The 27,603-nt window shown below is 32.3% G+C and overlaps 1 protein-coding gene across 1 annotated transcript in view; it reads left to right on the forward strand.

The window, feature by feature from the left end:
- Window positions 1-27,603, forward strand: part of LOC149425015 (cell adhesion molecule Dscam1-like) — a 394,348-nt gene that overhangs the window by 218,552 nt on the left and 148,193 nt on the right. Inside the window, exon 20 of the mRNA XM_089647487.1 lies at window positions 18,739-18,881. Coding sequence (XP_089503613.1) covers window positions 18,739-18,881 — 143 coding nt within the window. The remainder of the gene's footprint in view (window positions 1-18,738; window positions 18,882-27,603) is intronic.

A 27,603-nucleotide genomic window follows, 5' to 3' on the forward strand; every position in this document is an offset into this window, starting at 1 on the left:
ATTTATCGCTTTTCTGAAATCTCTTCACAATCAGGTACAATTTTGAAAATAACACTTACATTTAAATCAAATCGGAGTTCATTAAACCAAATTAACAATCACTCACAGACAGATCCATAACCGAAATTAGAATTTATGAAAATACACCATTACAATAACCATCGAATGCGGTTCATTAACTACTAAGTCATCCCTGATCATCTCCACGGATGGTCCCTTGTCTTTCATCCCCATCTGCTCCGAATCAATATTATGATTGGTTAAACTTCTTATTGCTAATTTTATTTGATTTTCCGATCCTGAGGTAGGTACATTTCTCAGGAGAAGAGTAAGTTTGAATCTAGCAAACGCTCCCTGTAATTTGTTTGGTTGTTTTAATGTACCAATACCGCACAATAGTCCCAACTGTTCCCAACGCTCCGGATCCAGTCGGACTATGGCATCCCTAATAAGGGTGTGTTATGAGGCTGATGGGCATGGAGGGTGTAGCGGTAGGAACCGTCCGCTCACAAAGTATGACTTCTAGACACGCGTTGGCATTGAATTATAGCTGTCACTCGGAGGATTCAAAATTTGTTCTGCGCATTAAGTTCCAGAGAAGTCGTCAGTTGGTTTTTGAGGCCAGTGGGGAACACACCGGAGGGCGAGCTGCTTGACTGTCGGGAGATTATTCACGCACGTGAGACATTTTAATAATCCTGATGAAATAGACACATAATTTTATAGATATCATCATGTTTAAAAATTTGTTTAGAATAGTTTCTAGACTGGCGCTCATTGATGATGTCTTATTTTAAGATGTTTAGTTAATATAATTTTACAAGTAAATGTCGTGGCCAAGTTCATATTACGTTTGTGCTTTCAAATAGCCAACCACCCCTGTTTTCTAAATTTGAGTCCTTGCTCTTGTATTTAAAGTTTTAAATTAAATAAAAAACATATTTTTATATCTCAATTGATATTCCGAGTGTTCATTTCAATTCCCATGATTGCTGCAAGCTATGGTCTCTTCATCGGAATATGGTAAGATTAATACATGCGGTGACAATCTACGTTACAAGGGGAAGGATATAGAGAAGTGGAAGGTAGAGGAGTAGTACTTGGCTATTCAGATCCACAATCAAAGCCATTCCAAGTTGAATGATTTCAAAATTGAATGGTGGTCTTACACTGATAATGATAGTATCTTCCACTCTGGAACGTGCCGCAAATATACCATTTTTTTATTTTTAATGAGTAAATTGTGAAATTTTAATGATTAATCAAATAAAATTTATTTTAACAATCGCACGTCGGGATTTGAACCACTGACCTCCAGCTTGCTAGTCGAGAGCCTTACCCCTCAACTACGGAGGCCGAGGGGTATTTATTATTTATTATATCATTATATTTTTTCACCACCTTATTATTAGTTAGTAAAATTAAAAGGGTTATAAAGTTTTTTTTTCATTTAATAAACCATAAAAAAATTGCTTTCTACGAAGACAGAAAGTTATTTTGTAGAGAATTATTTGATTTGTAAGTTGCAAACGTTGCGAACTCAAACAGTGTCGACCCCCGTATCCGTGGCCCAACACGACTGACAGTACCCACCTTTCAGAGGTAATAGCCAGCGGAGGGTCAAATGTCTGAAACCGCTGATTCGTCGGTTCCGAGGATAAGGAGCGGATTACTCAATCAGTGATATTCCGGGATCAGGTTACGGTTCCACGTCACTCAGAAAAGGGTGATTTTTTATACTAAATTAACTTAGTTAAGCTCTCAAAAAGGTTTTTGAAAAGATATTTTAATATTGGTTAAAAGGAATTTTTGGTGAATCTCTGAAAATATTTTTTTTTCAGTTTTTTGTTAATTTATTGAACAGTAGGTCTTTTGCACACATAATATAAGTCGAAATTTTACGCAGTGCAGAAATATTACTTTTATCAGTTCATATATTCATATATTATTGGGAATCTGGCTAACAACGGGATTGCAGGCCTTTAATAAATATAATAATAAGTTTCCTGATAAATTTTATCAGCACCTGGAACACTGTACACCGATCTGGACTCCTTTTTACCAAGCCCATATCGAAAGAATAGAAATAATTAAAAAAAAAATTAAACACATAAATTATAAACTAAACTTACACTTCTCAAATTATACCGAATCCATTAAATTTCATAATTTTAACTCCCTCCAAACACGACGTTTTATTTTTGATCAAATCTTATTATTTTAAATCCTAAATAATTGTCTGGATTCACCAGAACTTACCAATTTAATAAATCTTCATTTTTCGTCTAGATCAACCCGACAATCTGATTTATTTTATTTACCCTTGTGTAGAACAAACATTCGAAAAAATTCCCCAATTCTTCGTATATGTGCACAATATAATACAAAATTTTACAGCATTGACATTTTTGGTAATAACCTAAAGAAATATCGATATGAAGTAATGCGTACGATATGAGAGTATGAAATGTATCGGCAGCATCTCCTATCCTCTTCCTATTTTCCTCTTCCTCTCCCCTTCCTTTAACACCAAATTAATTTTAAGATACTAAAACTTCATTTCTAATGCACTTTAACATAAGAAACTTCTGTGGCTTGACTTCAGTTAACTTGTATAATTATCTCGTATATTATATAAAAGTTTTTTGTTTCTTACAAAATAAATAAATAAATCATTGTTGATTCATTCGTTAATGGCCTGCAAGAGAGATTCTTAGTAATATAGCAATACTATTTATTCTCAATGCAAAATAAATATTAAAATTACAAACGTAATACAGAAATGTGTTCAGGATGTGCCTGTCCACCAACTGCGTGGGTTGCCGGATCGGGAGAGGCTGGTTTGGGGAGACCCTTTGACTTCTCTCCGCAGCGCAAGGGATAGATTATACGTCCGTCACTCCTGGACACACTGATTCCTAGATTTCTACCCATTCCTCATGTATTTTTTCTTCCCAGAACTTCCTCCGTCTTATCTTTAAAACGAATCTCCACGCATCAATCCCAAAGATGATATAGGCCCTGAGGGAAAATATTTTCCTCAGGGCGTGCTATATGCGGATTCAATTCCCGTCGGCGGCATTAATTTTTTCTCTTAAAACTAATAATTAATGTCTTTCAAAAATAATGAGTTGTGAAAGAAACTGGTATGTATTTATTTTTTGGACGGAGAGTATTTCAATATATCGCAAAGGTGTACAATACAATTTTTTTATTATTTTTAATTACTTACTTTTTTAAATAATTAGGTAAATTTTTGTATGGCACATGAAAAAAAAAATATATAAAATTAAAATAGATCATTGAAGTCCTCCTCACTAGGAGATCCTGTGCTGAGGGGGACTATATATGTTAGTATACGTTTTCAGCGACTAAGATGATGTTTTCAATATATTAGTTAGTTCTTCTTCCGATATTTCCCTAAGCCAAGATTTGATGTCCTTAATGTAGTTATTTTTCGTTTTCCTTCGTTTGATGTTGAGAGGGAGTTTATAATATAATTGTATTGCTAAAAATTCAGAGCTTCTTTGTCCAAAGGTAGAATTACATTTAGGAATATTTTGTATGTCTGTTTGCTTGGCTCTGGTTTTATGATCGTGAGAGGGGTTTGCCTATGGTTTATTTTTTAGGTAATGAACTAGAATATTTTTTACACAGATTTTTTCTAAACTTGGAACATCAAACAGATTAAAAATATCAGTAGTTGGCGTCCTTACGGGGATCTTTAATATGGTCTTTATGATCCAATTTTGAGTTTTCTTTAGTTGTTTAAGATGGTTTGATGATGCTGAGCCCCATCCTATTATTCCATATTCCAATAAAGAGTGGCATAGAGCATAATATACTCTCTTTAGATCTGTAGTTGACAAGATATTTCGTAATTTTTGAAGAAATAGATGAGTTTTGTTAGCTTTTTTGAGGTTCCTTCGATGTGTGCATCCCAATTAAATTTGTCGTTAATTACGATCCCAAGATATTTAATTGTTTTAGTTTGGACTATATGCGGGCAAGAACATTGCGGATATTTGTTTAGACATTCATGTAATTTGAGTGTATGCTCATTCGTTGGTTGACCTCTTTTGTTTTTAGAGAATGTTAGATATTTTGTTTTACTCACATTTAATGTAAGGGAGTTTGCTTTTAACCAGTTTTGGAGTACAGTCAGACCTTGCTCCGTTTTTTATGTGTGCTTGTCCAATTTTGTTCATAAAATATAATGACAGTGTTATCTGCAAAGCTCATTATGTCTCCTTCGATGGGAAGACTCATAAGGTCATTAATATAAATGAGAAATAGTATTGGACCCAATACGCTTACTTGAGGGACACCGTACTTGATTGATAGAGTTTTGCTACTTTTTTTACCAATTTGTACACACTGCTCTAGTCGAGTCAAGTAACTTTTAAGTAGATTTAGAGTTGTTTGTGTTATTTCATTTTTTATTTATTTTAAAAATAGTATTTCATGGTCAATTGTATCAAAAGCTTTTAGAAGGTCAATAAAAACTGCCAAGCATTTTTTTACCTTCATCCAGTTTTTTTATAATTGTATTTGTTACTTTAGCTATAGCATCACCAGTACCCAGGTATTCCCTAAAACCGTATTGCGTTGTTGATAATATTTTATTTTCATCCAAAAATTTAACCATTTGTTTTTTATTACTTTTTCCAATATTTTCGATAGTGTAGGTAAAAGACTAATTGTTCGATAGTTAGATATATCATTTTTGGGACCGCTTTTATATATTGGAATAATCGTAGCAATTTTAAGACGTGTGGGAAAAATACCTTTTCTTATTGAAAGATTTACAAGGTACGTCAGTGGGTAGATTAGCTCATTTAGTAGATATTTAATTGCTCTTTTTGATATGAGTTCATTTCCCGATGAGGTATTTGTGTTTAGGGAGGCTATGGTATTTATATATCTTCACTTGTTATCTGGACTATGTTAAGGGAGTTTTCTTGATTGAAATTTTCATTCCACACTGTTTTTTTGTGTTTCATTCCACATTGTGCGATGCTTTAGCGTTTGTAATTTTGTTTATGATCTGCCAGAATTTCCGGGAATCATTATTACATTCCTCGATTTTCTTTTTATAGAATGCTTCTTTAGCATAACGGATTACATATTTACAAATGTTACGATATCCTTTGTAGAAGCAATATAAATGGATATCGTAGGGGTAGTTTCTTACTTTTCTGTGGAGTTCGTCTCTTTTCCTGATGAGTTGATAATGTTCTGACTAATCCAGGGTTTAATGTGAATATTTTGATGAGATATCTTTTTTTCTGTCGTTATGGTGTTTGATAGAATAATGTTCTGAGTAAAGTCAGTAAAATAGTTCCAAGCAGCATCAGTATCATCATTCCCAAGAAGGTTTGACCAGTCAGCAATTTGTAGCTCGATTTTAACGTTTTCCCAGTTTGTTTCAGACTTTGCTATGGCAGATTTCTTTTTTTGATTTATAGATGAATTTTTATTATTAATAGATAGAAGTATTATGTAGTGATCAGTCAGTGTAGAAGGGTAAATAATGGTTTGAGTTAATTTATCAGTTTTACTAAAAATATGATCTATGCATGATTTGCTTTCATTGCATACTCGTGTAGGTTCATCAACCAGGCTTTTTAAACCATGGTGAGCTAGTGTATGTATGTAATCATATTTTTTTAGATGTCCATTTTCCAGTATATCAATATTTATATCTCCGATAATAAAAACATTCTTAGTATTTTTGAGTAAGTTAAGCTCAAAATATAAGGAGTTTAAGAATGGCTCCAGATTTTTTGTAAACGGTGATCTATAAATTTCGAGAGTTGTTATATCCTTACCAATTGATATCCTTAGACAGTTTACGTTATTAATATTGATCTCTCTGACTTCAACTTCAGTATTTTTTTTATGTATGTAATAACACCATCACTCTTTGTATTATTCATTAGTGTGGAGTAAGAGACATATTTATCAATTTGTAGAGGGTAGTGTTTATCATTTAACCAACATTCGGTAAGGATAATTATGTCCCAGGTTAAATTTAAACTTTTAATTAATATTTGTAGCTCCTCAAATTTTTTGTTTATGCTTCTAATATTTTGATGCAGTATATTAAATTTTTTGTTCATTGTTGATAGGTTAGGTAAGTTTGCTCTTTTTGTTCTCGGTTTCGTGGTTAATTTGTGTCAGCAATTTTTTATTTTTGTAATAGTTGTTATTATGAGCTATTTTATTTATATGATGTTTTTCAAATCGTCTATATGTTTAACGTAAATTATTTTTTCGTTTGCATTTCTTCCTGCCATTATTTTTCCCTCTTTGTGCCAGACGTATGAATAGTTTTTTTTTTCTTTTAAGATTTGTTTGGTTTTTCAAAGAAGTTCATTATGGTAAGGGCTCAGTTCTTCAGCTATGTATATTGTTTCAGTTGAAATATCTTTGATCGCAGCATAATTGATGTTTTTTCTATTTGCAATAAGCTTGTCTCTGGTCAATTTATCTGAAAATTGCACTAGTATTTTAGGTGGTGCATTGATTCGCCTATCAGGTATCCTTTTTACCTCAGTAATTTCGCCGTATTTTAGGTCCACTCCAGCCGCCGCTGCCACTTTTTTAAGCACTTCAATTTGCTGTTCCCCATTTTTTGTGGAATGCCTGCTATTTCAATATAATTAGAGCGGGTTTTGTACTCCATATCTGAAATTTTTATTGTTTGGTTATAGTATTTTTCTCCTGGTGCTCTTTTTTCAGGTTTTTAAATTTATTTTCAATATTTTTGTTTTGTACGATTGTTATCTCTCGTTTTTAATTAATTCATCGTATTGAGTACTCATAAATTCATTGCTTTTTTGGGTGTCCTGTTGTTGCTTCTCAATTTTTGAAATAATTTCTTTTTCATAGCATCTAATTTTTTTTCGAAAATCAGTGTAATTTTTTCCATACTGAATTTTTCTTCATGTTCAATGTTAGCATCGTTTCCTCTAGTGTAAGCCATTATTTACTGTTAAATGAAACGACCTGCCCCGGTTTTAGATACTGAAGTAGAGGTACAGTACCGATGTTGACAGTTAGAAATTTTGTTTTTATCTATGGATAACTATGGAGTGACAGTTTTAAAAGTTTTATTCTCAATTTTTTTGTAATCACTATAGTTATCCGGGATAACGGATATTAAATCGTTTTTTTTTGTAATCTAACTCACGGTTTCGAACACACAAATCACTCACTTTTGGTATAAATATTATAAATAATAGCAGGATAACTTATTTGCACTTGTATACGTATTTGTAGTCCATAGATGAATTTTTGAAATAGTTTGTGCTACGGTTATTACAATGGAAAGGATAGCGAAATCAAGTAGATTTAAATAGGTGTAGTTATATATTTATTTTTTAAAAGACAAATAAATAAAATTTACATTAATTTATTAAATAAATTTATTTGTCTTTTAATAAAATATATTATAATGTACAATCAGCACCCTGGAGGTGATTTTTAACTAAAACGGCGCTATACAAATCATCCAAACATTATTATTAATATAAGAAAGTAATTATATTTTAATTGCTAACTTACAAAAGAAAATTAAATCTTTTATTCCTTGAATTGGTCTCGGAACGACCTGGAAGTAATATTCAAATAAAAGTGGAATAAGGTCGTTCATCGAACTCACGTATTGTCGTTCAGGTTCAATAAGAAATATTCCATTCACAGTTATACCATATTACCCCTCGCACAGTGTAGGAATTGGAAAGGCAGCCGGTCAATTGAATACTTGCGTCAGGCAATAAAGAACGGGTTCCCTTCCACGGGTTATTGTGATGTGGAACTCCTCGATCTCCCCGCCCCCCATCCCCCGCCCTCCGTCCCTTTAGGCGGCTGTCGTTAATAAAACCCAATAAGAGTATGGGGCTCGCCATTTGTCGAGAATATCAATAGTCTCCCATATTTGATATCTGAATAAACAAGGGCTGATTCTCTAAGACCTCTTGAAAATAAAAATGTATTGGCTGAGATGATTTTGAACAGAAAAAATCATATGTATCATTTTAATGACTTGGTAAGTATACCTACAAGTATTTACTTGTGACTAAAAACATTAATATTACTTCAATATTTCGTTTTAAGTTACACTACATGTAACTTGAAACAAAAATGTCACGTAAGTTTTTAGATTCTCACGGCCAAAAGCATTTTTGTTGTTTGTTTTTGGGGTGTTATGCCGTGTTGCGCTAACTCCTTCTTTAGCCGACGTTTCGGACAGCGTTGCAGTGTCCATCATCAGGGCAGATCCGGTAGATCCGAAGATGTGTAAATTTTGGTTGTCGAGTTTGTGCTTATTTATTTGTGGCCTGGGCCCGTCCAAGTGCGAAATGTCAACGGATGTCGCCACTTCCGTTGGCATTTCGCACTTGGACGGGCCCAGGCCACAAATAAATAAGCACAAACTCGACAACCAAAATTTACACATCTTCGGATCTACCGGATCTGCCCTGATGATGGACACTGCAACGCTGTCCGAAACGTCGGCTAAAGAAGGAGTTAGCGTAGCACCCCAAAAACAAACAACAACAAAAAATGTCACGTTCATGAAAAATTTTCAAAAAAATTGCAACATTGGCTGGTTAAATTACAAATTGTGTGAAATCCGAAATAGTTACAACATGCCTCCCACGTAGTTTTTTTGCAAATAAAGAGTTACCACGTAAGCCAAGGTCCACCAACACACTTGAACAAAACAATTATATTTCCATTTTGTTTTCTTTGTGGATTATTTTTTTTAAAGGTGAAAGCATTTTTAAAAGGATAAAAGAAGACTAAAAATAATTAGTTTTTTATTCATAGCCCTCAGAAAACTATCTCTCCGTAATTGGATACCTATCACAAACAATATTCCGCTCCATATAGATATCTCTTTTACACCGCATTTTCCCACGAAGGCCTAGATAAACTCAAACATTTCAGAAAACATACGGAAAATACTGAATTCCAAAGCATGTCAAAGTGATCCGAGGCTTTTCGTTAGTGTTACTTTTCTATCTCAACGTGCGTGCCTTGAGTGCCAACTTCCTTAAGGAGACTTTTCTTTACGCCGGCATGAACAGTATGAACATGAAGGAAAGAAGTATAGAAACGCACGCACAAAAGAAAGCTACATTCTTTTCAACTTTTAAAGATTTAGTGCCAGTGTAATGGTTTCACATTTTCAACAAAAGGGCGCACTTTACCTGTTGGCGGAATTAAATTGAATTGTTGGTGGTCATTTATTCCTAGGGTTTATTAGAATTCTAAATCAAAGATATGTTACAAAAACACTTCTTTGAAATAATTTATTCTTACTATTTTCAGAGTACCAGCAAAAAAATTGCTTGCTTGAAATCCTTATTTTCTAAAATCGCATGGGATCATCTTTTTCCCGAGGGAATTATCTCCAATATAATTCTAAGAAAATCTTAAGCGATAGCGAGGTCTCAAGCACTTGTACCTACAAACATCGAGATCTGAATTATTCCGAGTAAATTCCGAATTTGGAGAACCGTCAAAATTAAGCTCGGGGCGCATATTCTATTTAAGCTAAAGTTTCAGAATCCAGATAACAAATAAGCAGAACGGTTTCTAGTCAAATTACTCGATCCCCAGCGCAATAATTCCTTATTTGGTACATTTCCCGAGATTAACGAAATAATATCTTCTCTGTTCCTGCTTCGTTGTCAAATTAATAGCAACGGATTGTGGATATATCTATGATTCATTCAATGTAATCGATTGGAATCAAGTTGGGAAATGTTTGTTTCAAGAAACGGGAAAAAAGTATTTTTCTTTGAAATGTTATACCCTCTTCAAGAGTCGCACTAACAAATCCTTAACTCACCTTGTGTCGCCAAATCCGGTGTTGATTCAAATATATGGGTCAGAACCGGGAAGTCACATAAAAAAGTCAATTTATCTACAGAGATGTGTTTGTAATGCTGTTGAGGGGTGGTTCGAAAAAGTGGTTTTAATGAAGGATTTTGATGATTTAAATTTATCTTTAATATTGACGTTTCATTAAATATTATTTTGTTTACTTCAATTATAATATATGTTAAATCTTAGAATAAACTGAGCTACTTTTCAAAGAATCCAAATTCATCGAAAATTATTTATGTAATGGCAACTTTGGTAACAAATATAATAAGATGATATATATGTGAATCGAAAACTATATTTTCATATAAAAGGTTATTGTTTTTGGATGCCACCATTTTTTGTGTGAATACCGCACAAGAACAACCATCTGGAACCAGTGAGACTATGGCATCCTCAATCGGGGTATATTGTGAGGCTTGAGCGTAAGAAGATGTGGTAGAGGAAGGTTAAGATGTATCTAGCTATTACGATTTGGTCAGCAAACATGGCTAAAGCAAATTTTCAATACTGAATGGAGGTCTTAAACCAGAGCGATACTGAGAGTATCTTCCATTCTAGGACGTGCCGCAAGTATACTATATATATTATTTTTAATTAATAAATTGTGAAATAACACTAATCAATAGAATAAAATTTACTTGCACACACCGGGGCTGAAACCCGCGACCTTCGGCTAGCTAGTTGAGAGTCTAACTCCTCTACCACAGAGATCATCAAAACTATGTAGTTTATTTTATTAATTATTCAATGAAAATCGTTTGCGAATTAGGGTGAGAATTTGTTTCAATTTGTTTGAATTTGGTTGATGGATGATTGTATTGTTTTAATTAGAAGCCGTAAGAGCTTGAATTTATTTTCAATTTTTTTAACTTTCTGCTCTGTACAAACGAAAATCTCTTAGTCGTGATTACATGTGTTACTGACATTCTGGTGCGTGAGAAAAGGTTCAGATTTGTTTTTTTTTTCATTCCTAGCTCATTTTTAACTTCTACATTTAGCACTTGAACTCAAAAGTTATTTCATTATAATGATTTTGAATAATTACATAAATTAAATACCTATTGAATATCAGATCTCAGAAGTAAAGTTTACATAATTTAAGGCGATGCACTACGTCGTGTAATATTTTGAATCGAGCCGCTATCAATAACACTCCTTACGTAGATGGCAATAAGGCTTAATTTCCTGCTTAACACCATTCAGCTGTTTTGATTTAGGCAAGAAAAAAACATGACCAAAAAGTGCCTTTCATTATATTTTATAGATGTTCAGGCATAAATATTCAAATGTTTTCCGATCATTATATAAATAACTTAATTTGTCACATTATATAATAAAACCGTAAGCGAAAATGGGTTTGTAAGTAGGAAATTTTGAACTTTAAAGCAGCCTTAAAAAAATTTTTTTTTCTGGGCTTATAAAAAGATTTATGTAAAAAATACTCGATTATTTCAAAGGCCAAGATGTATTATACTCGCGGTATTTATTTAAAGCATCTGAAACATTTCTAGGCGACCAAATTTTTAAACCAAAAACACATCATTTTTCATTACTACGTAGTGCATCGCCTTAATTGAATAAACTATTAATCGTTTTTACATCTCAAAAAAAATTCCATTTTCTTTTTTGAAATATTATAAAATTTAAGTAATAACTATGAAAACTAAATCTTAGATAACTATTATAAAACTTTTATTTAAGACATTTGTGGAAGCGTGTATTGAAAACAGGTTTAATCTTTATTTACGATGGGCTTAAAGGAACCTCGAGGAGTTTGTTCCCAAACTTCAAAGGGTTTAGGGGCTTAGAACGGCCTTAGACTGAAATATTTGACAGTTATAATATCGTTGTTGTTATGTGATGCAAAATTATTCTCTTTATTACATCGGCGAAAGCTGAAGACCTTCTGTTCTCACAGGATCTTAAGTAAATTAATGATTTTTAAAATCAAGTTTTCGTTTTAAACGAAAATTCCCGAGGCAATAAATTTGGTTTTATGGAACAACAACTTTCAATTATTATAATGTCGGAAAATGAAAATGAACTATAAATATACTTTATTCAGTAATATTTAGGTTGTTGCCATTTTTATGTTAAGAAACCAAAAAGGAAATCTTTTCTAGTAAATAAATTGTTCAAGGGTTAAGGCTGTCGCGTAGCAATCCTAAGGTAGTGGGTTCAAATCCGTGTGCAATTATATTTTTGGTAATACGTAGTATAATTACGCCACGTTCCAGAGTGGAAGATACTTTACTTATAGCTCTGGTGTAAGACAATCATTCAGAATCGAAACGGTGCTTGAAATGTCTTTATCCGTATTTGATGACAAGATCTGAATAGCCAGGTACTCCCCCCTACCTTCCTATTCCCCAGCTCCTTCCCTTCCCCGCTTCCTTCAGTCTCACAACATACCCCAAGTGGGGATGTCATAGTCTCACTGGCTCCAGACGGTTGGGAGCAGACGGGACTCTTGTGCGATATTCACATAAAAAAGTACAAACACTGGGATATGAACCATCATTATTATGAAACTGCGCTCATTAACGTGTGTATATTATTAGCCAACGAATAAGATATGAAGGGATATAATAAGATATGGCTTGGAAGTGAATGGTTGAAGAACACTTGGACGCCCGAGGAAGACACGATCAAGTGAAACAAATACAATAATATTATTTTCACCTTAAAAATGCACCCAGTTGTCAGGTAATCTAGAACTAAAAACTTCCAAACTTTACCCCAAGCCCGAGCAACGTCATATGCACGTCAGCGTAGTAAAAAATAAAAATAAAAATCCAAATTACAGATGAAACCGTGCGGAAAAACGAATGTTTTAATTATTAATGATTGCGGGCGTTGATTAATACGTGTCTGTTTTCAGAATAACAAAACATCAACATGACTAATAATTCATATCACGCCACCTTACCTTTTCTATGCTAAATTTAAAAAAAAATTCATTTTAACACACCTCTTTATTTGCTTCCTAACGGCCCTTACAAAAATTTTCTAAATTCAATTTTGCATTACAACAGAATATAGATTGATACTTTCAATCATATTTTGAAACCTTTTAGCATGTCATTTATTTTGTAAAAATAATTCAACCCTCGCGGTGTAAGGTTATTTATTTTGGGATTAAAACGATCTAAATAATCCAAAAATTTCATTGAATAGTATTAATACGAATTTCAATGAATAGTATTAATTCAAATTTCAATTAATAATATTAACACAAATTTCAATGAATAGTATTAAAACAAATTTTCCTTACCATTCACAAAGCTTATTTAAGTTGTCTGTTTACCAAATCAAAACCATTGTTGGAAAAACATAATTAATTACATTAGTTATTAAATTAATAACGAAGTACACATATTAAACGATTTACACAATTGATGTGGAATTTTCACAAACTATGAACACCGTTAAAAATATTGATATAATTTAATTTTTTTCATTCTAATTACTGATTTCAAAAACGATCATAAACTGCACATTCCGAAACAGTTTCAACTAGCTACGACGTCATTATGACATGGACAACGCCAACTAATAAGACGGCTGTCACCAAAGTCGCCCGGCGTGACGTCAACGCCGCCGAATTCACGAAAAAATCACATTTTTGCAGCATATAAAAAATGGCACTTTTGAAATAGTCATAGAAAATTTATTTGTTAACTTAAAATATCTTCTTTGTCGTAGTTTTTTTTTCGGGTACAACAGTGCAAATACCTTATCCAGTATCTTTGTCCATACTAATGAAAAATCAAAGTGCGAAAGCAATAAAAAATATGCAAAAGAGAACTGAAAATAAAAACTATGAAGGATGGGTTTTTTTCCAGATTGAACTATGGGGCTTTGAAATGTATTCAGTAACTAAATATGTAAAGGAATTATGAAAAATAACGTGTTTGATTTTTGGTCTCTCTCTCTGTGTAGATGGATGGCAAAACCGGTAGGCTATAACGGTGACCGGATAAATCATCACAATGATAATTCATCACATCTTTAAAAAGTTATATAAAGTCATGGAAAGTGATGAAACAAAAAAATTATTAACTGGGTTAAGTAGGTTAGGTTAGGTTAGGTTAAAGAAAAAAATTTTCATCGTTTCTAATGACTTTATATCACTTTTTAAAAGTGTGTTGAATTGTCACTGTGTTGAGTTATCATGGAACTGCTACAACACATTGATAAAAATAAGGGGTGGAATATAAAAATATTGTTTTATATCATACATATTATGGTGTGATGAATTCATAAAAGGGATGATTTGTAGGAAAAAATAAAATAAATTTCATGTATAATGATAATAATATAATACAATACTTTTATATATTGTGTAATTTGAATTTTTTGTCTTGGCAGAAAATATGTTTAATTATTAACTAAGTAAGGACTTGAGTCCTTTTTATTTAACTTTATAAATGCACCCGCTGCACAATGCACTGTGCAAGTTATTACGTCGCCCGGGACTTAAAATAATATCACAGCGCACTTCTGAAAGTTCCGCTTTGTTTCAACGCGGAGACCTCACATTAGCATTACCTTGTTCCCTTGTTCCCGCCCTGGGTACTTCCGCCCCCCTTCAACACCGGATGTAATCCCGCCCTGCCCCCGTGACGTCATAACACGATTATGATGATTTTCCCAGAGTTCTCTCGCAACAACAAAGGGATAGAGGCGGTACAGACGACACCCAAATAAAATAAATATTTAAAAAGGTTGCCGCAGGTTAAATAAATTTGGGTTAAGTTATTCAACGCTTTGAATTCAGCGCTGGATAACAGGATTTGCTAAAAATATGGCGCCTATTTTACACATAGACAAAAAAGGCTGGAAAAATATATTGGATTTGTTATTTTTTTAAAAGAAATCTTGGGTTTTAACATATGAGACAGGCAGAGGCGTGCATTCAATATAGGCACATAAGAACTGCTTACCCTTCTTTACTCACTAAAAATATACATAATTGTTGTGTTCGTACAAACAGGTCTCCAACTCGTCTTGGAAGGAGTTTAATAATAAAATGGTTCTTTTATATTAATCAGTGATTTATTAATACTCACGTATTATAATGGTGACTCGATAGTCGAACTAGAAGCTGTCTAATTGGAATCTGAAACAGTAAGTTTCTCTGAGAGCTTTCGCACTGGCCCTGGCGACTACTGGCCACTGGCTCCATCTTGCGGACTTCCACGTAAGCTCTATGCACTGCTATCTGTGCGTGCATCTATAAAGTTCTTACTTCCCAACAATAATATATTTTAATCACATTATTTTAAGCTATCAATCCTTAAGACACTACTTTCAAAAATGTGCGCCCTTACTAACTAAATATGCAACGCAAATGATAATGATAATAATATTCAAATGTTAACTATATTCTACAACTAAATATCCACAATAGCACCGCCATCTTTATTTATACAGGCCGTTCTGTAGAAAATACACTGACAGCTGAAAATACACTGACAGCAAATATACCTGTTTCTGACTTCTGGCACTGAGTTTAAAAAAGTACTAAGCAGTTAGTAGTTGGTAGCCTATATTAGTAAAGATGGCGGTGGTAATAGGCATTATTTTGTGTTACTGTGGACAAAGGCTGTGCCTTTTGTTACAAATCAAAAATGTAGAGATCGGTGCCATCTGTGAAGAGGTAAAATTTTAGCACAGAATTAAAATAAATGATAATATGTTGGCTTACTTTCACACAACTGCGCAGCAGAGTTTTTTTGTATTAAATTGAATATATCCGCGTTATTTATTTATTGTTAAATAAATTATGCGGATATATTCACATTTGATCGGTAATCCTAAGCAAACTCAGTTTAATTCAACAGCTTAGTAATTCTTAGAGAATTAACTTGCCACGTCTGTATGAAGATATCTATGCACGCCACTGGGCAAAAGTACGTAAAAAGTGAAAACATACGTATAAATATGAACCACTATCGTAATATATTATAATTGTTTTTCAGTTTTTTTTTCGACCTTCAAAACATCGATCACGTCTCCGAATACCGCACGCGATTACAGAATTCAGTGCAAAACTTTCACACTTTCTTATCTATATTGCATTTAAAACAATATTAATAGATGTTTTAGGTAGGTACGCTTGCTATTATTTTAAAATATATTGCCTTCAGCAAAATAATAAACAACAAATAAATATTTGTCAATTACGAAAATAATAATATGTCTAAAACGTTTTGTTTTTACAAATAACATAGTATTGTTTGTGTTTTATTCTAAGAGTGATTGAAAAAGGGGCCACTTCAAGCAAGGATAAATTACTGCCGCCAAAGAAAATGTTTTGGAAAAACAATTTCAAACACACTCATTTTTCATTATGCCAGATATCTACTTTGAAATAAATTTACTAAATTTAAACTCAAATTTGGGAAAAATTTTACCTTTAGACTACAGTAGGTAGGCACTTACTTAATTTCATTAAATTAGCTTTTATTATAATTCACAAAAGTTTTTGGTTAATTAAAATTAACAAAAGTTAACTAGAAAAATGTTTTCTTCGTGGCGGGAAAAAATATTGGGTCACGACAAAAAATTAAATATAATTGACACAAAAATCGGTTATTTGAATTATTAAATGAAAGTCATGATATAAACAACAAGAAAAAAAACAGAACCACAGAAAAATTAGTACTGAAGATTTATTGAAAAGTCTCTTCAAATTATTCGTAATCCGTTTAAAAACAGATTGCAGGTCGTGATAAACTTTTAGTACATTCCTAATATATTGTTCATAACACTTGTTCATACTTGCCTTGCCTCGATAATATATAATGACGAGAAAATTATGATTTTTATGAACACGTCTTCCGACTTTGTAATAATAAATTATTATTTTATGAAAAGCTTAACAGGAAGCTTATCAATTCATTGGTTAAGGGCCTGAATTTTTTTTTTAAGTTTTCTCCGCGTACTTTCCAATCAATTTTCCAATTTAAAATAAATAATACATTATTCACCGGTTATTCATTCATTATGGTTTGACATATTATTAAACCAAACACAAACTTTACTTTAAACTATTAAATTATTCAAATTTACCAACCGGTTTCACTTGGCTTTGGGGTTATCATTTAAACGTTTTAAATTGTTACCCTAGCGATTTGGTGGTTAAAAATTAATTATTATTTAATTATGTATGTTCTTAATATGAGAATGAATTTTCTTTCATGATGAATACGCAACAAAACTGTTAATATTGTATTTAAGTATTTGTAGTGAAAAATATTTTTTCTTTACATTATTATATTGAAATCTCCATAAAATATTTTTTTCTCGATTTGGTGACCAAGATACACTTAAAAAAAATACAAATCTTAACAATAAATGATATTTACTTTCTTGCTTATCTTGTACGACATTAAATCCATTTTAAAAATAAATGCCAGCACCAAAATACTCTTCGTTAAATGAAAGCGTACTTCAATTATGATTTGGAATATTTAAAGTAACATTTTTTAACAAGATAAATCCAATCATTAGATATCTGCCCTGGAGCTACTTCGATAATCGAGCTTCATTCGCTAGGCATTATATTCGCCTGACATCTTATCAGGAAATGATTGCCGAAGGCTTTATTCCCGCAAAGTTTATAGGCTTGTCAAATATAACCCGCAACGTAGGTTGTCACACTTCCCCGCATTCATATAGGCGTACCGCAGATACCTCCGTTTTAAACCTCTCCCTCCCTCTCATAAACGATGCCTGTTCTAGAAAGAGAAGTTGAAACTGAGTTCTCAGAAGCAGAAAAATACATCCCTCGTCATAAAGAAACGTTTTACGGCTTCTTTGATATCAAGTTAGCGGAATTTTTAAAAGCACAACCAAAAATATCCAATATCTGCACATAAAACTTCGTAAGCTGAAAGAGCGTAAGATAAACGACCGCAATATACCTTTAAGATATATTATTTACATCCCATTTATTGTTTGAAATGTAACATTAAATAAAAGCTTGCCTTACCTTTTGAGTTTGCAAAAATTTCGTACCGTTTTCCGCTCATATCCATTTTTTATACGCTTTGTCGTAAGTTGAAAAACGTTTATATAATAAAGAATTACACTTGAAGTATCTTGTGGGTGTGTTTCGTGATCCAAATATTTGTCTAATCGATGCATAAATTTCCGATACAAAACTGTATTTACAAAATTCAAATTAGACGATCTACGATGTCAGATGAGTGTAAGTAAGACGAAACGATGAGCTATAGGGCTAAATGGAACTTTTTTTTCTACTCTAATTTGTATGTGAGGCACTTTTAGTTTTATTATTTACTCTAGGCATATAATAAATAATTACTATAATCAACAAAATATAATTGTAAGAAGTGTTTTTTTTTCAAACGGCTATCTAATTTTTTGTGTTTATGTTAAAAGTCAAAACGTAACAAATAACCAAACAATTGTATCACAAACAAAACATCCCTTTAAAAAAAATTTTAATGGTGTCCAGATTCCATATTAATTTGAAAATATTATTTGAATTACAATGAACGCTTTGTTTTAACAACAAAAATCCACTTACATAAATAATGTTTTCACCTTTGTGAAGGGTTCTTCACTCCTTAGTTGAGATGGTCATAATGAGTTTACTCGTAAAAAAAATTGACTTATCTAATATGATAATATAAATATTACATATTGTAATCCAATCCATAATTATTTTTGCAAAAGTGCAAGACATCTCAAGTTTTTCTGGCTGAGATTACATTCAAGTTCTAATCAATATTGCGCGATGACTGTTGTAGCAATAAATCCTGCTTAAAACGATGTATAACTAATGAAGATATTTTTTTTCAGGATACCAATGGAGAATGGTTCCTTGATCTTCAGCCCATTCCCCGCCCAAGAGTATCGCCAGGATGTCCACGGCGCCGCCTACCGCTGTAGGGCGGCCAACACAGCCGGGGTTGTGCTCTCGAGGGATATGCACGTCACTGCTGGTATGTCCAAATTATTTATTGTCATTCTAGTTATTATTACAGGGCTTCTCTCGAGAAATCAATATTGTTTTATCGAATACTTAGCTTATTGATGCAAACTGTTCCATGATAAAAATAGAACATTCAATAAAAGTGAAAAAAACAAACCTAACTTACTAACAACTAACTAACAATCACGCCGTTTCCCCGCTGGGATAGACAAAGAAGACGAACCGCCAAACAACTCAGTTTTGGCACACACTCCTTTCATTACAACAAACCAAACCTATACTAAACTCACAAAACTTATAAACCTATATTATTTTGCCTGCTTTCCGTTTTATTCCGTTACATAGATCAAATATTTTTTCGCATATAAATTGATAAATTGCGATAACTCCTGAAGGAATTGTGACGTCGCGAGCTGAAAATTGATCAATCAGAAAGAGTTAGGCATATTTCATGACATGAGAGCTCGTCAGTGGAGAGCTTTTAATTCTTCTTTCATTTTTACAGACATTATCTGCTATATATCCCGGTTTCACCAGAGTTTAAAAAAGTGTGTTTAATTGTTGAATTCTTATTGAATAATGAAAAAAATGTTAAGCATCTTGTCTGATTGTTTATTAACATTTAACGTGGAGAGAAGCGACGAAACCCGCTTCCCTCGTGGGGCCTTCGGGGAACCGAGGGAGAGTGGACTCTTCCTCTGGAAGGAGGAGTGGAGAGGAGAGATGAGGCTCTCTTCCCTCGTGGGGCTTTCAGGGAACCAAGGGGGGTTGGAGGGGAGAAATAAGACCTGGGAATACACATTGTGAAACCAGAAGACATAGCCACATATCCAATAACAACTCTAGTGAACTTTATAAAAGGAACCGGGTGACTGTTAAAGGAGTGAGGTAAAATGCGAGAAAGCACAATGGGCCTATGGCCTAAGTGCCCACGGGAACTATATGTAAACCATCTCCGCTCTATAAAAAAACATTTGAAGAATACTTCAAAGCTCTACCTACAACTCATGATAACACTAAAAGCTCTACCTACAACTCATGATAACTTTTAAAAGCTCTACCTTCAGCTCATATATATAATTATTAATAATATCTTCTTATCTGACAATGAATATTATAGAGATGCGTTTAAATTCCTAGAAAATTATTACTGAAAAGTTGTGCTAATTTCAGATGTGAGAATATTCAGGAGAATTAGCTGCTTTCCATTATAAATATATCAAATATTTACTTCGGGTAACCCTTATTTACCGCAACAAGTCTTAACTGTGGCCTATAGACAATCGTATTAGTTTTCGGTCGATAGTGTAACCCTATTTAACCCATGGCCAGTAGTTCAGTAAAGATACCTACACCGGGGAACAGGGTTGGACCCTCTTGCAGAATTTTGAGAAAAGCTTCTACGGTTTAAAATAAGTTCATAAAACGGCGGTATATTTTTTTGTTTGAAAAAGATACAAAAATTTCATTTTATTTAGCTAAGTAAATGAAAAGATAAATGGTTTTTACAGAACAATACCATAGTATTTGTTTTTAGTTACGCCTTTGATTTTTAAGATTATCTATTTTATTAACAATTTTACGTGAAATATTTTATCGGTAAGACACTATTTTTTATTTATATTAAATACAAAAAACACGCATCCATTATTAATTAAAATTAAACTCCCTATATTAAAGAATTGTGTCGCCAATCTTTTAAAACATACGATGTAAATTTGCCAAAAAAATGGAAAATCATGATATTCTTCCCATAGTTTATTAAAAATATTTTATATTTCTTAGGTTAGGTACCTAACAAAAATAGTTACATATTTCGAACTGCGTGAAATTATATTATTCCATCAGAAAAAAAATTGTGTGACGGTTTAAATATCGGTCACTATTCTAAGCTGGCAACCCAAAGCGACTGTATGAAAAGATGATAAAGATCAGTCAGTGACAACCTTTTTTGCCCGAAAGCCAAATTAGTACTCCCAACCTTCCAAGACCCAAAAATAGAACACCAATACAATTTATTTTTTATAAATTATATAATAAACCCTGAACTTAGATTTAAAAAAAATTAAGAAATATAGTTAGAAAAAAACGTTTAAACGTTCAAATTTAAACTTAATTTATGAAAATATTGATTTATTCTAATTTTTTTAATTGCACATACTTATAAGGGTTGTACTAGGGCAGAGGTTATTATACACCTACATAAAATAACACAATTAAAAATATACAAAAACTGATCATCGTAACATAAAAGGGGGAATAGTGTGCATTTATATTGCCTATGATTATTATAGAAAACGGATTGGGGAGTAGCAGAGAGTTGAAGTTTCATATAAAACGTATCTTCAGCCACTGGCATCAACAAAATTAGAGCAATAATTTGGTAGTAAGCACGTCACAGAAAACTTTCCGCATCATCCTCTATCCTCTTATCACTAAAACTCCTCTCTCCTCCTTTCACATTCCTTCCATCCAACATAGCGTAGACACCGCATCACATTGTCTTATTCATTTCGTCTACATCCTGAAATTAACAACCTTCTTGCGCGTATTTCTACACAGTTGTTTCGCTTTGATGAGCAAAGCTTATGGTTTGTTGGTAAAAGCGTTTAAGCTCGCGTTTAAAATGATGAATGAATTGTGACAATATATATGATACTTTTTTTATCATTGTATATATATATATATATATATATATATATATATATATATATATATATATATATATATATGTGTATATATATATATTTATAAGATTAGTAAGTGGACAAAAATTAATTTATTTTCGAAGAAAATAATAAAGATTCTTATAAAAGTAAAAAATCTTTTTTTAAATATAAATACCGCACAAGAGTTCCAATTGCCGAAAAATGTAGTACTAAGTCATTCCCAATCGGGGCACATGTTGGAAGGAATGAGGAAGGGAAAAATATGGGATAGAGGAAGATTTTGGAAATACATTGCTATTCATTATAAGCTCATTAAATACCAAGCGACGTTTCGATTCTATATAGTGGTCTTTCACCAGGGCGATACTGCAGATGGGTGTTTTCGTACAATTTTAACAATTTATCAAATTGTAACGTTAATTTTTAGGTTCTGTGAAAGTTCTATTCAAGTTACATTATCATTTAAATTATGTGAAGCAACTGGCCCATACTAATAAATAATAAAAGAATTTTAATAGAACTTGAAAATTAACTTAGAAATTCTGTGTAACAACCCGTCCTAAGACTATCTGCCCCTCTGAAATCTATTCTTATGATTTTATTTCGAGGGATAAATATTTAAAAAAAACCATCAAAATTTTTGACTTGAAGAAACATTGATATAAAATTTCAGAGGAGGGGGATCGAGCTTCAAGCACTTCAAAAACCATTCGCATAACCCCCGTCAATATTCTCAATCTTAACGAGCTCAACTTTAGTATTCCGCACTTGATTTGCCTGCCGATATTCACCCAAATAGAACACACACACACAATCAATAGGTAAGCAGGTACATCAATAATATGTGCTCGAATTAAGGTATTGAACGACCCAATACCACGCCATTACCAATAGTTTACCGAACGTACATATCGAGTGTGGTTAAACCGCACCAGAAATAGAACTAAATATTCCGACCTTCAAAGAATTTTTTTTTCAAGCCCCTTCGTTCATTAATCGAAACAAAGAAACCTTCGTTTTCGGAAGCTACAAATTTTCCCGTTATCCTATAGCCTTATAGCAGTGGTCTCCAAACTGTGTAAGCATGCACAAGTAGAAAATAATAGATATTTAATGATCTGCGCATGAAAATAAAAAAGTTTTTTTTTTTAAATGGACTATTCCAAGAAAAAATGTTATTTTTAAAAATTTAAAACCGCACAAGAGATAGTCTTGCCCCTCAACCACGGAGGCCGTCATTTTATTTTTAATTTTACTCTTAAAACTATTTTTTTGTCCATTAAAAACATGACTAGGTACTGAATTAATCTCAGTTCTGCATTTGGTTGTTATTTTAACTCAACCATTTAGAATTTCATCTGTCTGTAGATTTGTTTATTTCGTTCAGGTTCCGGTTCCATGATGGTGGACGTATTGGAAATAAACTTCTTATCCCACCAGAATTCGCATGATTGTGGTTCCTACTATGAGCTGTCAAATTAGAATAATGTCATGGTACGTACCAGCTGAAGAAACTTCTAAAAAAGAATTTTCGTTGGGATTGTGACATTTTTTTCGACAAATTGTTTAGTTCCTTATTTGAAATAAAAAAAAGTTAATTTTTTTATAATTAAATATGTAGGTATTTAAGTATCTACTACGATTTAAATGAAAAAATTCACTCATGTACAAATGCAGTAATCGATTATCATCGTTTGATATTTATATTAGTATTATCTTCATAAGCTCAAAAAAGAGTACCAACAAACATAAATCATATTATTTGGTCCAATGTTTCCATTTGATTGAGAAGTGTACTTTTGGGTATTCCCAAAAGTATTGGGTATTCTGAAGCAAATTACGTTAAAACATGATTTGTCTCAATCACCGATAATTTGCGAGCCGCCGTTTGGCGATCACTGCCCTAAAGCAACCCAACCCTTTGTAACCATTACTACACAAGGACGTGATTATCATTCGAAATCAAATCACTTTTTTGTGTAAAACAATATTTTAAGACCCTCGCTATTGCAAACTAATCTTCCGACGTCTGAGTCCATATGTTTGTTTTCGCTTAGAAAATGTTATTCCAAACAAGTTTTAATTTTTTTTTTAAGATAAATGTTTGCATATATAAATTCTTTCATGGTAATAACTATGCCCATCCGTAAATTTTATCAGGAAACAATGTGTGGGTATTTGAGGAATATTGAGCAAGATATAATATATATTTAAATTTACTACTTTCACAAGTCTGCACAATCCTCTGCGCTGTACAAATGACTTATGGATTCGGTAACATCAACAAATCTCAATTAAAAGCAATGTTACACAATTTATAGAAACGTTTTTTAAAGTGGTTTTACACGGTTAAAAATAAATCTGCCGACAATAATGTTACGATATAAAAATGTGAAAAAAAACTCATATATTCAATCGACCCATCACAATTTAACCCATCTCCCAGAAGAAATATTCAAATTTAATACAGCCCTTCCACCATTAATAAAACAATAAAAGTCATGAATGTTCATATTTTTCAGAGCCAGAACCATACATTTCGCTAAAATTTTACCACTATATATTCATACAATATAAACTGTTTTCAGATAATTATGCCCGCTGGTAAAACCAAATAATTTGGAAAATCAGAAGAGAAACACGGCACTGCAAAAAAGATGGTAAAATTTCCCCTTCCCAAATGTTGGAAAATAAACCATAGTTTCATAGACGGCCTCCGCAGTCGAGGGGTAAGGCCCTCGAATAGCAAGCCGGAAGTCGCGGGTTTAAATACCGGCGAATGCCAGAAAAAATATTTGATTCGTTCGTGTTATTTCACAACTTAAAAAAATAATAAATGGTATATTTGCGGCACGTTCCAGAATGGAATATACCCTAAGTATCGTCCTGGTGTAAGACCCCCATTCAGAGAATTTTATTGAAATGTTCCTTGAAATCGCTTTGGCCGTATTTGGAGACCAGATTTAAATAGCCGAGTACTTCCCCACCGTCCTCTTCCTCATTTATTTCCCCTCCCCTGTACCTTTAACCTCACAACATACCTTAATTGGGGTTGCCATAGTCTCACTGGCTCCAGATAGCCAAGAGCAGTTGGGACTTCACATTCAAAAATATACATATATACATTACAGAATATAGACTAAAAGTCAAAAATAAAATAAAAAGTTTTGAATTTTTTCAATTTATCAATATAATGGAATTACACCACGTCAAAAATAGTCCGTATCAAAAATAGGAGTAATAAAAAGATTGTGCCCCTCTGAAAAGCTTGAACCCTGTCATAATGTGAAACCGGTCTGATCATCAATTTAAATTGAAAGACGAAAAAAAATTATGTGGGTATTTTAATCAACAAAAAGTCATATCAAATTGGGATTCCATCATGAATTAAAAGTTTCAAAATTAGAACTAAATAAGCCCCGTATAAATATACTCCCTTACTAATAAAAGTGTTTTACACAACTGAAAAATAACCATCATCGAAACCCTAATGGTTTTTTATGAGTTGTGTAAAATTTACAACACTTATTTTAGTAAGGCCCTCAGTTATTTTATAAAATTGATTTAATTTTAACCAATCACTCAACGGCATTTGACTGATGCAATGCTAACTGAATGAATCTTCTTATAAAATACAAAAAGAAAACATGAAATTTAACCGTATAAAGCGACGGTTTTTTACTATCCTTAGGCCTCAGGAGTAGGAGGTCTAAGTATATTTATTATTTAGAGTTCTCGATTTCCCGACTGATAGCATTATCGACGACGTGACGTGCTTGAACTATGGCACTGGGCTGATCCAAATCCCAACACTGGATCGGGAGCCTTAGGAAGCCTAGAAATAAAATATTACTCTGATGAAAGAAAACTAAACACAAAAAAAAATATTTTATCAACCTTACTTATTAGATCAAAGAATTATTGTTAATAGCATAATACTGTGACTAAATAAACCTAACCAAACAAAAAATAATATAACAATTAATTAATTTCATTATTATTTTTATTTAATAAGCAGGCAGCATTTTGCTGTCGCGCTCATATCTGATTACACATTAAGTTTTACAGTAATTGAGATGTTTTAAATTTAAAATCAGTTAAATTGGTTTATATTAGTAGCATCGATGAAATGTTCCATGCGTCCATTACTCTATTTACAAGGAAATGTTCCCTAGGATTGGATGCAAAATGTGTTTTATTAAATTTGTTTCACGTCTACGGAGATTTATTTTTTTGTTGGTGTTGGCGATTTTTTAGATGCCAGGGCAACTATAGTCCAGAAGAAATATTCAAAGTCTCAAACAAGTCAACCCTTTCAAATCTTTTTTTTTTAACTTTGGTAATCTTAGATCCTTGAGTAGGTATATCTTGTTATTCTTGTTGTAAAACGTAGATGGGTATACGAAATATATATTAATGATACGAAAATTTACTACTTGACCGGATTTGGTTAGAAATAATTTTAATTTTTTCAACTTCAATCACATTTTTAAATAAAATGAATAAAAGGAAACACAATTTTGATGAATAGTTTTCTGGTAAATATTTAAGAAAAATGAAAAACATGTTACGAGGATAAAATAGTTTTGGAGTACTGAAAATTTCAGACGCAAAAACTGCACTTCTTATGACGACAGAGATCGCCGTTCTAAAGGTATTACTGTATCAACTCACTGATTATCACTCAAATAGTAGAGCACATATTGTATTAATTACATCGACTGAAGAGTTCCGCATTTAATCCATTTCAGCCTTGAATTATCGAAAATTTTTAAGCTATTGGTTTGTAAATTTCTCGCCCTCTTTCAATAATTTTAATATTGAAATTCTAAATAATTGTTTTTAGTGTTAAAGAGCCATTGAATGCACTTTTATTTTATTGATGATTAATATAAACATTACAAAAAAATCGTTAAATTTATAAACGCGTGAATTCTGCTCATTATATACTTTAAAATTGCCGTTTGTGGTACCTACATAGAGCAATATTAAATATGATGACTTCTGTGTGTTTTCTATGGTTTATTTGATAACCGCAGATATAAATTTAAATTTTAAAATTCATTTTTTAATACATGACATAGATTTGTAAGAAAAAATATTTCAAAAACTCAGGTTGGTGGAAGGTTAATAACAAATAATTCAGAAGAGATGCGAGACCTCTATTGCTAAAGTAAGAAACTGCTAAGTTAGCTTTGTGATTAATTGAAGATTAAATATTAATATTTCCAATATAAATATAATAAAAAATAAAATATAAATATATATGTGTTTTTTTTATTCTTGCTAGAAGCAATGCTGATGAGTTACAAAACCCGTTTCAGGACGAGAGGAACTTACAATCATAAGTGGGAGTTAATAGGCACAATTTGAAATCGATATTTTTATATCGAAATTATAAGTTTCACATACAAAATCGTACAAAAATAGTAGTAAATCGGGAGGTATCTCTTCAAATTGGACACATTTTGGCCAGCGGACGCTCGTGGGTGTTGATGCAAATTAGCTAAAATGTGGCCAAAAACGCTCCAGTGGATAGAATATAAAAGTGTCTTTAAATTGAAGAAGAAATAATACCAGAATAGTGCCACTGAACTATAGTATATTCCAGTAAAAACGGTGTACTCTCATAACACCAGAACTTACTGTTCAAGATCTTGTTTCATTTTACAAACACGTTGTTAAGAAATAAAAATGTGACTATTTTTCAAAAAAACATTGGTGTAATTATTTATTATAAGTGATTGAAAATTCAGTACTGAATTTAAACACCCGATCTTATTGCATGTACACGTACAGCATAAATAATAACAATGTCAATAAAACTTATTTTGCCAACTTGAATATATACTCGTATTTATACAGCAATTTCACGTTATTTTCGTCACAAAAATGCTTAAGTGAGATCGTGTAAGCTGAAATAATATTTTCCCGAAAGAAAATTACCTAATACGTGTTTATTTTTCTTTGATCAAACGTGTATCGATCTTCTCATCTACTTTCCTACAATACTGGATTTTATTTGACTTATTTTGAAAACGCTTGTCATTTGGTAAAACGAAT

This window comes from Hesperophylax consimilis, chromosome 3, assembly GCF_061612785.1.
Source record: "Hesperophylax consimilis isolate HC1 chromosome 3, BYU_Hcon_1.0, whole genome shotgun sequence".
In the NCBI taxonomy this organism is placed as follows: Eukaryota; Metazoa; Arthropoda; class Insecta; order Trichoptera; family Limnephilidae; genus Hesperophylax; species Hesperophylax consimilis.